Source organism: Lonchura striata, chromosome 7 (genome assembly GCF_050655825.1).
Source record: "Lonchura striata isolate lonStrDom1 chromosome 7, ASM5065582v1, whole genome shotgun sequence".
In the NCBI taxonomy this organism is placed as follows: Eukaryota; Metazoa; Chordata; class Aves; order Passeriformes; family Estrildidae; genus Lonchura; species Lonchura striata.
This window is the reverse complement of record NC_140709.1, coordinates 33,772,104-33,785,081: the sequence shown is the minus strand read 5'-3', so window position 1 is coordinate 33,785,081 and position 12,978 is coordinate 33,772,104. Positions and strand designations below refer to the sequence as shown.

Here is a 12,978-nt window from a genome sequence, read left to right as displayed (position 1 = left end):
CCATATCTCTTGCAACACTCTTAGGAGCATAAACTTTAGTAAGAGAGGGATCTGAATATTGTACATTGCAAACCTGTACTAGATCAAGCCAGGGACATTACAGATAGAGGAGCCAATTCACCTTGTAAACCCTTCTGACTATCCAGCAGCCGCTGGCCTCTGACAGAGCAGTCAGGGCCCTTCCCCACTGGGGACGGTAGGTACCCCCAGTGCCACCCTCTCCCCGTCTCTACCAGGTGTGTGCAGTCTCCACCACCCCACTCTCCAACTTGCAGCCCTCAGCTCTCAGCTCAGTCTGGCAAAGGTGGATCTTCAAAGTGGTGCGTGGGAAGTGATGGAAAATAAATCGCTTGACCGCTGCTGTCGGTCACTGTATCTCCCCATGCACCACTTCAAAAATGAACCTTCCTTTCTCTATTGTCACCTGCAGAGTCCCCTCGTGAGGGGTAAAGGGGACAGGTAAAATGACAGGAACGGGAATAAACTGTCATCTTCAGTCCAGAGAAACCAACAGCAGGGGAAGGTTTAGCAAAGGTTCATGGGGTTGCCGCTCGGCTACTCACCAGATTGACACAGACATTGATCAGAGACCTAAGGTGAGGCAGGAAGGATATGATAGGCTGCCTCTGAAGTGTCAAACAAACCCCTTCAATCAAACTGCTGGCAGGCTCCCACTCAACCTGGCGCCTGCAATACAACAGTAGGTGCCGTTAGCCGCGGGCTCCTGCCCCCCACCAGACGCCCAAACACGGCCACCGACACACAGTGACGCTACAGAGGAGACGTGTCACACAGCCACGATGTCCGGGAGCAGCACGGAGCGTGACAGGAGAACGCTTTGGCCGCGCTCCGGGAAGGCACAGAGCCACAGAGCACGCCGGTGTTTGACGGGAGACGAGAGACGCGGCGGAGCGCGCTGGGGCTGCTGACACAAAGCCCTCACACAGCCCCGCTGCAGCAGCTGCGTTTCACTCCCTGATGCTTCCCTGCGACCGAAGAGGGAGGCCACACAGTGGGGAAGGGTCTGCTGTGCCGAGACCATCGCCCTCCATCCCGTGTGGCTCGTGGATGTTCCCACTGGCATGAACAAACCCCATCAGCCTGAGTGCCCTCTGCGAGCTCCGCTGGCTGCTTCATCAGTGTCGCTGCCAGACACACACTGCCCTAAATGTCAACTGGCCCAGCTGTGTAATCTTCATCTCCACCTTGTGCACTCCCCAGCGGCACCGAAGTCCTTCATTCCAGGATCCTTTCTTCCCTGACACTTTGCTTTTTTACCAAAACAAAATTCAGGGATTATGCCAGATGCTGAAAGGATTTCCCTTCCTAATCATAAGCAGACAGAGCACAGGTTAACATTAAAGTGGTTCACACCCTTCGTCTCAGGGCCTGACTCTCTGCAGTCATTCTCTCTGCAGTTCACAAGCCAGCATCTGACTGCATTTACTGGGACAGAAAGACAAAAGGCTGGCATAGCCTGTTAGCTCAAGCCTTAAACAATACCCCAGTCAAGCTCTTCAGGTGTCTTCTCAGAGCCACATGGGGAATCAAGTGTTCACTATGCAAACTCTTCTCCAGACCAATCTCCATAAATTCTTCATAAGTCTCACCTTTGTGCATCTACTGTAACTAAATCCCCACAACAGTGGTTTGTTCTTGTACTTGTTTTTACACATCCACTGATCTTAGCAGACACTGGGTTTGGAGTGGGATGCCCACTGGAGGCAGTGTATAAGATTCTGATCATGAGTACCCCAAGGGATGGTTCCTGGGCTCTTGCACCCAGACCCATCCCAAAGAGACTGCTTGACTCAAATCTGTGATGCTCAAATCTAGTTGCTGCATTTGGTCCAGTGGCTTTGCTGTCCTTTTGTGGACAAAAGAGTAATTTAAGCCAAGCCTAGGTACAGCCAGGAAGAGAGAGAGAGAGAATATGAAAGGAATTTCAATTTATGGACACCCATTCAACTTACATAAGGAAGAAAGATCTTCAGGGACAGAAACCCCTACCTGCCTTTGAGGCAGAAGAAAGTATGAGCAGGGAAAGAAGGAATGAATGAGAAACAGGCAGGACATGGCAAAGAATCAAACCAACAGGAGAGAAAAGCACCAAAATTTCTGCCTCTGAATTCCCTACAAGGGTAGAGTTTCTTGAAGCAGGTTAGCCAAAGAAAAGGATAGTGATGCCAGAAAGAAGATATCACCTCCCTGTTATTGTTCCATCTTCGATTCCTACTGGGACATAATGCTGATGTTCTCTAACATGATTTGGCTTCTCAGCTGAGACTGCCAATGAAGTGCCATTCAAGCAGTTGAGGACATATGCCCATTAGGGTGACCAAGACCAATGCCTCTTTTTACTCAGATCACTGGAAAATTCACAGTTCTGAGTGATTTTATACCACCCAGACTGGATTTGTACCACTGCCTCCAATCAGGGATGCTCCACAGTCAATACTTCTTGAAGTTGCCAGAGCCTGTACATACCATAATGCCACTGTGTGATCGACCAGGCTTCCAGTAGGCATGGACCTAAGCAGTTGATGCAGTTATTTGCCTTTTACTAGGGAGCAATCAGAATATCTCCTGGCTATTTTTGTCTTTATAGAGAACATAACAGTATTGCTATGCTAGAAATACTCTTACTGCAGTTTAACTTGCCATTAAAAAACTCACAGCAGAAGTTAATTAAAAGGGCAATGATGCGGAAAAAAATCTGCAGACTTCTTTTTGGGAAAGAAGAATGACGTTTCTGGAAGTTCTCTCTTGAGTTCTTAATAACCATGCTGCTACCAGAAGACAGAACAAAAACATCAACATAAACACACTTACAGAGATAAAAACACCTGCCATTTTGTGGTATGCTGTAAAGGCTCACTGCAACATGACAGTAGATGACGTACCCACACTTCAAGGCTTGCAACATCAGAAACGGACCCCAGAGGGTTTCCAGAGTACCTGCTCACCTCAGAGTAGGCATCTTGTGAATTTTATTGAACATACGATCCAGTCTCTTTAAGATGAGGATCAGGGCAGGTCTCACCGCCTCGGCTGTCCAGTCCGTGATGGGCAGCATCTCCATGATGTAGCGCCGGAGCCCGCGGCTCTCCATCGTCTGCGTGTCGTAAGGAGCCAGCTTCAGCAGGGAGTGCGCGATTTCTGCCAGTCTGAAACCACAGGCATTGGCAGGAAAATAAATACAGCCTGCATTTCTGTGCCAGTTCTTTTGCTTCTTTTCTGCCAGGGTTGGGATTAAATCGCAAGATGGTATTTCTTGTTTGGACTCAGATGTTTATTAGTCCTTATCTACGTTACAGTCTCACTGACTGTGAGTTCTACAGTACTCTCTAACAAAGTAAAAATGGAGCCCTATTTCTTTCTCTACAAGGCCTTTTAAGGATAAACTGTACAATTAAGAAATGACACCTAAATTATTTTTACTTTTAACCCAATAACCAACACCCGTGCCCTGCAGTGTGGACTTCTTTATCCAATTACACAAAACCACCCAAACCTAGAAAGAAGAAGGTGAAGAAGGTGAAGAAGAAGGACCAGCCTACGCCCCAAAACCTCCATCTTGCTTTATATATATTACTATATTCTAAACCCTTAAAGTTTAAGTTTTCCACCATCTGATATTGCACACTTCTATTCAAACTACACACCCATAATCCCAGTTCTGTCATTCCATTTTGGAAGCCTTCTCTACGGCCTCAGGTTAAATGCAGAGTTCTTTTGGGGGTCAGTGTCTGTCAGCAGAGAAAGTCTAAAATTCTCAGCATCCAGGCTTCCAACATGTCTACACACATGCCAATGAACTAGCATATAAATAATAAGGAGCCTAGTAAAAAGAAAATGGTGCAAAAGTCAAATGTGCTGCTATTTAAACTCTTAGATCTGATACCACAGTTCTGGTCTGTTAAGACTGTTTTGCTGGAATCACTGTTTATATTTAAGAATACGTGAATGGTCTAAATATTACTTTTACATTGACATTAAATGCACCAAGGAAACATCAGGAATCACAGATTTGGGTAGCTAAAACCAAAGGACCTATGCTGGCAGTAAGACTACAACATTGCAAATACCTGTGAAACATAGACCCTACATCATCTGTTTGTCAGTTAATGAGTGATTTGGTTTTGTTCTGTGTTTTTCAGCATTATCCCTTAGGAAGTATCACTGCATAATTTTCAGGTGTTAAATTTTAAAAATAAAATGTCCATAAGTTAACACAAAGTGTCCTTTGCAGGATTGCTCTCTGCAGTTTTTGTTTCTCCTAACACCTCTACAGATTGTGTTGTTCTTGCTTTTTCCACTATCCCAGATGGCCTTGCCAATGGCATTTTTTTGTATTGACTGTGAAATATCATGGCAGCATTTGACTTACACTTGCAGTTTGATGAAAATCTACTGAAATACTTGGATATTTGTGGTAAGCAAAGACCAGAAATAAAACATGAAACATCAACAGACTTTGTATTGAATGATTACAGTACAATCCTATCCATATTGTGGGGGCTTTGTCTGAAATGCATCCAACTAATGGAACATATTTCTATTCTCTTTATAATCTGCCTAGTAATATCAAGGGCAACAAGTTCCTCTGATTAATCAAAAGTGGTATAAAATTGTGGTTTTATTTAGTATTTCTTTATTATTCCTTTTTAAAAACTGCTTTGTTCTACTATGAACTAGGTCTCCTTTCTTAAATGCTGTGAAATTTAAATTATCATATAATTAAGCTTCTTGCCAGCAATACAATACCAGCTCCATGTAATGATATATAAAAACTGTTTTATGCATTATAAAGTGTGAGATCCATTTCATCCAACTTGAAACATCAATCTCAATTAATCTGCTAGCTTCTTCCTAGCAGAAATAAGCAACTTGGGAACTTTTTATCTTCCTGAAATACTGGGATAAACAGCTGGATGTGCATCTTCCTTTCTGTTGGGTGCAAAAACATCTCCATGACTTTTGCAGACCAAATATTTGACTTTTAAATGGCTAAAATTGGGTGAGATAAATCCTGTCTGAAGTGACTAGCACATTATCCTGTTTTCTGAAGTCTCTGAAATGGCACCTGTCAGCCTCCCAAGACCATGACTGTCACATCACATGCTGATAAATCTGCTCTCCATGTAGAATTGTGTTTGTCCTACAGTGGTTAAATCCTGTTGGTCATGTCACTGATTCTTATGAATTTATGTAAGGATCAATATATGTTGCTTTTATTTAGAGATCTCTGTGATTAAGCATTTTAGGTCAGAACCCTGACAAAGCAGCTAGTTCTTTCACTTTCCAGGAGACTTAAAGGAATCAGAGCATAACTCATTATCTGATGTAAATCAATGTCAGCTTTACTGCTGTAACCTCTGACCATGAGAGACCTTCTCTCTTGAAAAGAGAGCAGTATTTGCCAGCTGCTAATGTAAATGAAAAACCGACAAAATAATCAGATCTATTCCCTCTTCTCAGTAGCAATTTATGTTGTGTTTACCATGAACTGCAAACTCAGAGAATCAGGTCCAAAGTGCTAGGAGGCTCTACCCCCAACTTCTTCCAGGTCAGCACCATATGAAACTGCTTGCAGTGAGCATCCAGCCTGTGAGCTGGACTCAGTGCAGCACTCCAGGAAAAGACTTGTGCATCTGCTGCATCACATACTGAGGTGCTGGGCCTGTAAATGCCCTCTGTCCCATCCTTCCCTGTATTTCAGGCACTTAGAAAGTGGCTGTTGTACCTTTCTTGCTTGCAAGCTGCTGGCTCTGATGCACAGTGCCACTGGAGAGGATAAAGGTTGTATTCAACCAGGTAGGCAGCTTCCCCAGCCCTTACCCACCAGAGACAGACTTATCTTGTCCTGAGACATCAGAGGGAGCTGTTTCTGATGGGGGTCAGAATGAGACCAGAGGAAAGCTTAAGAAATCATCAGTACAATCTAAGGAACATCCAAAACAGCCTCTGCATGTTTGAGACAAAAACACACAACTACACAACCAAAAAGTGATTCCATCTGCTAGTATGAAAAAGAAAGAGCTAAAAGAAAGGAGTCCCCCAGAAATGAACAATAAAAACAGAATGCCTGTGGAATACCTCATGTGGGACTTCACATCCAGCAGCTCCAGAGAAGTTACTCGGGGCTCACCAGCCAGATTCTGCAAAATCTTCAGCCTCGGACCACAGTGCTTGTAAAACTCTGTGCAGATATTCAGCAACGACTCCCGTGGTCTCCTGAACTCCTCTCTGGCAATTCTTTCATCCAGCTCCTCTCGGGGAAGACCCTGGCCCTCTTCCATTAAGTGAAGGTTCTCCCTGGAGGATACAAAGCAAGACACAGTAAGAGGGTGGAATATGCAGTAGATCATCTGGGATAGATTACAACCTCTTAATCTCCTTTTTGCAACAGTTGCTTTCCTCTGCAACTGAAAGAAAGGTAGTTGCAATCTGCAATTGAGAAACAAAAAAAAAAGGAAGTTATAATCTTCCAAGTCTTGCTAAAAATGTAAATATTTTCTAGATGAACTATCCTTTGACACGTTCCCTGACAAAAGGCTGCCTGTCACAGCAACCGTGTGTGGGAACATTTCATCACACACCAGGGGAGACTGGGATAAAATTTTACTGTACCTGATAAAGTGTAGTTTGGCTCCCTGTTCTGGGTACCTGGGAAAACAGAAACAGTGAGATTGCAATCAGCAACTCAGTACTGCCTAAACTTGCACTAAAAGAAAGTGACACTATTCTAGCTTCAAAGTTTATTCACCATGGGCAGGATGGTATCTTGTGTCACTGGAACAATGCCTACAGGTAGCTACTGACCACACTGAATTGCCTTTATCTCTCAATTTCCATCAAAAAACATATTCCTAGAGTTATTGGCCTTGTTCTGAAAGGAAAAGTTCAGGCTTAAAAAACACAGCTCTCTTTCAAGTGATTTCTCTTACTGATTTTCACCCCAGTGCTCAGTCTCTTTCATCAAACCAGAGCTCACCAAGTGAAAAGAATACCTCAGAGTGGGTTTGGGGGGTTTTTTGGTGGTTTTTTTTGGTTGTTGTTTTGTTTTTATTTGCTTTGTTGTTGTTATTGTTGTTTTGTTTGTTTTTGCTTGGTTTTTTGTTTTGTTTTATTGTCATTTTCCCTCATTAATTCTTTTTGAGAAAGCATTAATAGACCCTGCACCACTTGGCTACCATGTCCAAGGCTTTAATAGTAATCATTTTAATCTCATTAGACTCCTGCTGTTGCTAGCAGATGTCTGTTGCAATGATAATACAACAGAAGCAACAAGTGCAGGAAATCTGGAGCAGTGCAAAAATATTTTGGAGCAGAGGCTGAATGTCTGACAATGAGAAAAATCTGGAAATGTACATCAAGATGCCTGAAGTCACCCCGCACTGGGAATGTCTACATTGTCTGCCAGCAGATACATATTAACTGCTCTCCAAAATCAGTGGATAGATAATAAAGTACTACTTTCCATTACACCTTATTTTCCTTAGACTAAGCAATCTTGCAAATGAAGTAAATGGCATATGTCCACTTCAGACTCCAGCATGTCTGGTTTATCTGCTGGTTTGTCATGTCTGGAGTTTATCTGCTTCTCACATCAAGGATTGAAAGTCAAAGTCATGTTTTAACCATGACTGAATATATTTTAAAGAATAACAGACTGATGACAGGAGTTACCAACCAAGATGTGTACACATTAACAAACTGACATAATAGCCCTTTGATGATTCATGCAGAAATTGATTTCTAAACCCCTTGAATTATTAAAAAAAAATAGGTAATAACTTGAAAAACTCCAGAAAAACAGCTACCCCAGCTTTTGTTAGGCTACAATTCCTCTACAATTCAGCACAAACATTCCGATTTTTAGCACACTAAGGTATTGTCTGGCCAGGAGAAGGCAGAGCTGCCTGCTGCAAAGAAAAAACTTCACAATCCCAAATGCTTGTGGGTGGATTAATCCCTTCCTCTGTGACCAAGTAAATTGTTAGTGGCCTTGTCTAATTTGTAGCAGCCTAACTGGAATGCTCACTATGGTCAAGGATCAAAATTACAGTTCACTGATGCCATGTGCTTCTTTGTTTCCTTCTTCGGTGAGAAAGTTCTTTGGTGTTTTGTTTTGTTGGGTTTGGGGGTTTTTTAAGAAAGACAATAATATTTCCAGGCATTCTTTTGACTTCTCTCAAGTTGTCAGCTACCCTTTCTGTACTATCTATAACTACAAAAAAAAAAAAAAAAACAGACCAATGTGGAGGTAAAAATCATAGAAAGAGACCACAGGGAATGTACAAGGAAATGGGAAAGGGAACAAAAGAAAACTAGAGGGGGTGCCAGTCTCTGAGAGCTTCAGCTGATAGGCAGTTTGAGTTTGTACAGGTGTTCAGCCCCTTGGAACAAGGCCAGAAGCATCTGACCCTTCTGCTGGCCAAGCATGCTCTGCCCCTGGGCACTTTGACATGGAACTTGGCAGGAAGCAAAGCAGAGAATGAGTGAGCTTCAGCAATATACTGCTAGAGGGTAGAAAGGGGAATGAGTCATTTAGGATGTGTGTCCTCCATTTTTATACTCTGGTCTTCTGTTGTTTTAAACTAGAAATCCTAGTCTTGGGTATTTTGGGTACCATCAGAAATGCAGTCCTGGGGAATGGGCTCTCTCTTTGGGTGTGACTGTTTTCTCCCACAGTACAGTACCCAGAGCATTCCCTCAAGCTGTCTGAGGCCAAGCACTCTGAGCAATGAGATATTACCTTACCAAAAAAAAAAAAAAACCAAACCCAAACCAAAACCATTTCAGAAAAAAAGAAAAGAAAGAAAAGCCTTACCTGGTGTTCACACCTGCTGACATGGTGTGGTTTGCTGTTGTGGTCCCTTTATGGCCTTGGTCACATCGACTCATCTGTGGGGCTGTCATAGGCCTGGCAAAGAGAAGGTGAACAGCATACTACACATTAAATCTCATAAGCACACAGAAATTTCACAGAAATTACTTGCAGTAATTTTACCAAGTCTGAAAAACTCAAGCTAAGCTGCATGTTGTGGTCTCCTGGGCATTCCCTGTCCCCACACAGACAACCAAATGCAGGCTCAGCCCCTTGGCCCATGTGTGTTACCTGGTGAGAACTTCTACACTGTACAGGAGGGCTTGCAAAGAGGTGGCAAGGGCACCCATAGAAGCAATCTCCTCACGAGCTGCTGTCCCAGTGTCCACTTGAGAGGTTTGTCGCTTCAATTTTTGCAAGTAACAGGGAACCAGGGCTTCCAAGACCATCAGCATCTGGAGGCTGGAAAAATAACAATTCTTGCTCTATTTATTTTGTCATTCCTAAACTCACATTAGGTAGAGGCTTAGGTTTCTGTCTGAAGACCCTGGATCTGTAACTAGGCAATGATTTCATTGCTTCTCACTAGAAGTCTTGAGCCAAAGAAATAATTGGATTAGGAACTTCAGGGGGAAGCTAGATGATGCATGAAACAACAACAACAACAATAAGAATAATAATATTAAAACAACCCCCAAACTTTCAGGTATCTTCCAAATATGTCATCTATTTGCTAACAAGTATTTTCCCTTCCAAAGACTCTTTTCTTTCCTGATTCCCTCCTGCAAACTAACATATGTATTTGGAACTGGTGTTACCACTAGGAAGGGGTAACAGGCAGAGGCTTGGCCTCAGAGAAGCCCCACACTTGGAATTCTTTATCCTCTGTCTCCATTTGCCAGCCTTGCTTTCACATACCATATGCAGCTTTTATGCCTTTTCTGAGTGTGCACAAATCAAGAGAACAGAATATCACCTTCTGAATGACTCAGGAGCATAAGCCACCACTGTCACACACAGCTTGATGGCTTCACTGATGGAAAAGGTCAGATCTTCATTCCCATAGCAGAAGTCTGAGGGAGTAAAGCAGTATGAGAAGACTTATCACACAATCATATTAAGTATGAAAGGAGCTAACACATTTCCTTTTCCCCCTCTCCTATCCCTTGCTTTTCATGTTAACAATGCCCAACAGGCTTTTGGACAGATAAAAATCTGTCTCTGTAAAAGAAACATATGCTGCACTGCTACTTGAACCCTATTGCCCAAGAACTCAGCAGGTGAAACAGCTCTCAGCAGGTCACCTGCTGCTGAGCAAAATGCCTACAGAGTCCTGTTTCAAACATCACCCATCAAAACCTAAGCCTTAAGTTGTTATATGCCAAGGACACATGTCAAATAAATGATAATTTTTAAACATAATTTTTTATGCTTTTTTTCTTAGATGTTCTAACCACACAAAAAATCATGCCAATGCACCACTGATGGCAGAACACAGCTTTACTTCTCAAAAATCAAGCCCCTTTTATACTCATAGCCACATGGGTGCCAGCACAAAAGTGACTCTGTTTTGCTAGTGATTTCAGAAAAAGGTTTCAAAAGCATTTAAATCACATACTACAAATATCACTTTGAGCATAATTAGTTCTGGGCATTAAGAAACTAGAAAGAATGATATTTGTACAAGAATAATATTTTTAATAGAACTATAGCCCTTTTTTCAGAGGTGACCTTTTATGCAGGAGCCCAAGTCAAAGTTAAGGTCCTAAAACATTTAAATAATAATTCTGATCTTCATATGGAAGATACCAGACACACAACATGCTCATCTACAGTCTCATCATCAACTCACGCTTGAGAATTTTCAGAGATGTTTCTAATAGTTCTCCACTGAAATCTCCAAGAGGAAGAAATATCTTCTATTTCTGTACCACTTTATATTAAAACTTTCCATATCATAAAATCCCACTTTATTACAAAGCTTTAACTCTAAGGCCAGACAGGCTTCACAGTGCATCAAGGTAACTAATATTTAAGGGAAGTGCAAATTTGGAAAGCAAGCTGAAGATCCTTATAAAAATCACAAAGCAGCCAAATTCTTAAATGCAGCATTGCATAGATTACTATCATGAAACAGAATATCCTGGATACACCACACAGCCATATATATTCTGCTTTATGGTGAATCAACACCCTCCTCAGGAGCTCAGCACTGCTGGATGTCTGAATTCCATCCATCATCATCTACTAGGCAGTCTGCCCATGGGAGAGGATGCTTTTGTTTCCTGTCCACATAGAGCAGAGGATGACACTGATCCTGTCAGCATAATACAGTTTATCAGGCATCTTTATTCTTCACTCACACGTGTTAAAATTCAAAATGCCACAGGCTAGTCTCAGACTAGAAGGCTTAAAGCAGAAAAAGTCACTTTGGAATTCAATTAATTAATAATTCCCCTCCTGCAGAAAATATAAAAAGGGTGATGGTGATAAAGCCAGTCTTAAAAGGCCTATGAGGCACAGCAAACAGATAGGACATTCCTAAAGAAGAGAAGGGCTCTGAAGAAATTATGCTGCATCAACTGTGTGTTGAATCAATAAATAATAAACCATAATTACTGAATACAGGATGGTTTACTATTACCTAATGACTTGAGAGGCTTTTCTGCTTTCACCAGCTCTAAGATGTCCAAAATGTCTGGAGTATCTCCTTCCAAAGACTGCAGCAGGTCAAACAGGCACTGAGCTGACACTCCTTTGCTGGTTCCATTGTTTGTAGCATCCTGTTACAACAAGAGACATTCATGTTATCCCAGGATTATTTGTCTGGAGGTGTGAACAACCTTTGCTTTCGACAAAGGGTCCATCTGGAGTTCAAGAGCTCCTTGCTTTCAACCAGTGAGCCTTGCCTGACTCAACAGACTGATGCCACAGTGGAAGCAGGGTCCGAAAACTGCACACAGATCTTTGAGGCCCTGTGCAGGACTAAGATAGGTGTGTTGGCAGTGCCCCACTTCAAATTAAGATCCCATTAACATGCCTAAAATGTTAGAACAAAATTAAGGAATATTTCAAAACATGACTAATCTAGTCTTAAATGTCACATGTGCTAAAACTTGGTAATAAGCTTTTAATTCCTATTGCTGGATTCTAAGAATGGATTTGCATTTAAAGAGTCATAAGCCATTATTGTCCTTTGATAATACATTTATACACAGAAATTTAAAGTGCAACGACATTTAGTGACCTGGACACCAGCAGCCTGCCATCTCAGCACCCTGCTCCCTCAAGTGATGCACAGAAGTGCACAGAAATAAGTGGCAACCTGGTTCTGTGCAGCACCGAGCGTTCTCTGCCTGGGATCTCTAATGGGGGGGGATGGCTGCACACACAGGCTTCCCCCCAAGACAGGAGGATGGTTCTGACTCACAGGGAACTCCAGGAGAGGGGCCACGCTGGCAAAGAGCTGCAGGATGAAGGGCTTGCGGTGCAGGACGTAGAACTGGCGGCAGGCGAACTCGATGGCCTGGCGCAGCTGGGGGTTGCTCTCGTAGTCAGAGTACACCTGAGCACATGGAAAAGGACATGGAGGCACTGCTGAGCCCAGGCTGGACCAGCTACAGCACTGGCATTCCTGATAGGTTTGTCTGACACACTGTTAAAGATAGAGACTGGACCACCCCACCCTGGCAATGCATTTCATGGTGTCTGAGGTTGGAAGATGTGGCTGGGGGTGTGCATTCTATCACCATCTGTTATAGGTGGGGCAGTTCTCTGCTGCTAACGGGGCAGGTTTCTTTATCTCTCCCACAGCCAATCCTCCCTCCAGGAGAGATCTCTTCCGTTCACTTCTGTGAGTGTCCCTGCATGGCTGAGAAAATTCCATCATCCCATGGGGAGATGCTGCACCCAGGGGAGGAGCCAAGCATTCCTACCTGGATATAATCTGACTTTTGGAACACCACAGCAGCCTTTGCCCCCTGCATTCCCAGAGGAGCAGCTTTCTCCCCACTGCATTCCCAGGGGAGCAGCTTTCTTCCCCACTGCATTTCCAGAGGAGCAGCTTTCTTCCCATTGCATTCCCTGAGGAGCAGCTTTCTTCCCCCTGCATTCCCTGAGGAGCAGCTTTCTTCCCCACTGCATTC

General features: G+C 43.1%; 1 protein-coding gene across 12 annotated transcripts in view; it reads right to left on the bottom strand.

Annotated features, from left to right (window-relative positions):
- The window catches only part of UNC80 (unc-80 subunit of NALCN channel complex), a 127,960-nt gene that overhangs the window by 25,408 nt on the left and 89,574 nt on the right, over nucleotides 1-12,978 (bottom strand). For all 12 annotated transcript variants that reach the window (XM_077785175.2, XM_085585447.1, XM_085585443.1 and 9 more), the window contains 9 exons: nucleotides 12,264-12,398; nucleotides 11,478-11,616; nucleotides 9,810-9,906; nucleotides 9,125-9,295; nucleotides 8,837-8,929; nucleotides 6,634-6,669; nucleotides 6,100-6,318; nucleotides 2,967-3,167; nucleotides 564-687 (listed from right to left, as the gene is read on the bottom strand). In XM_077785175.2, the coding sequence (XP_077641301.1) occupies nucleotides 564-687; nucleotides 2,967-3,167; nucleotides 6,100-6,318; nucleotides 6,634-6,669; nucleotides 8,837-8,929; nucleotides 9,125-9,295; nucleotides 9,810-9,906; nucleotides 11,478-11,616; nucleotides 12,264-12,398 (1,215 nt within the window). The remainder of the gene's footprint in view (nucleotides 1-563; nucleotides 688-2,966; nucleotides 3,168-6,099; nucleotides 6,319-6,633; nucleotides 6,670-8,836; nucleotides 8,930-9,124; nucleotides 9,296-9,809; nucleotides 9,907-11,477; nucleotides 11,617-12,263; nucleotides 12,399-12,978) is intronic.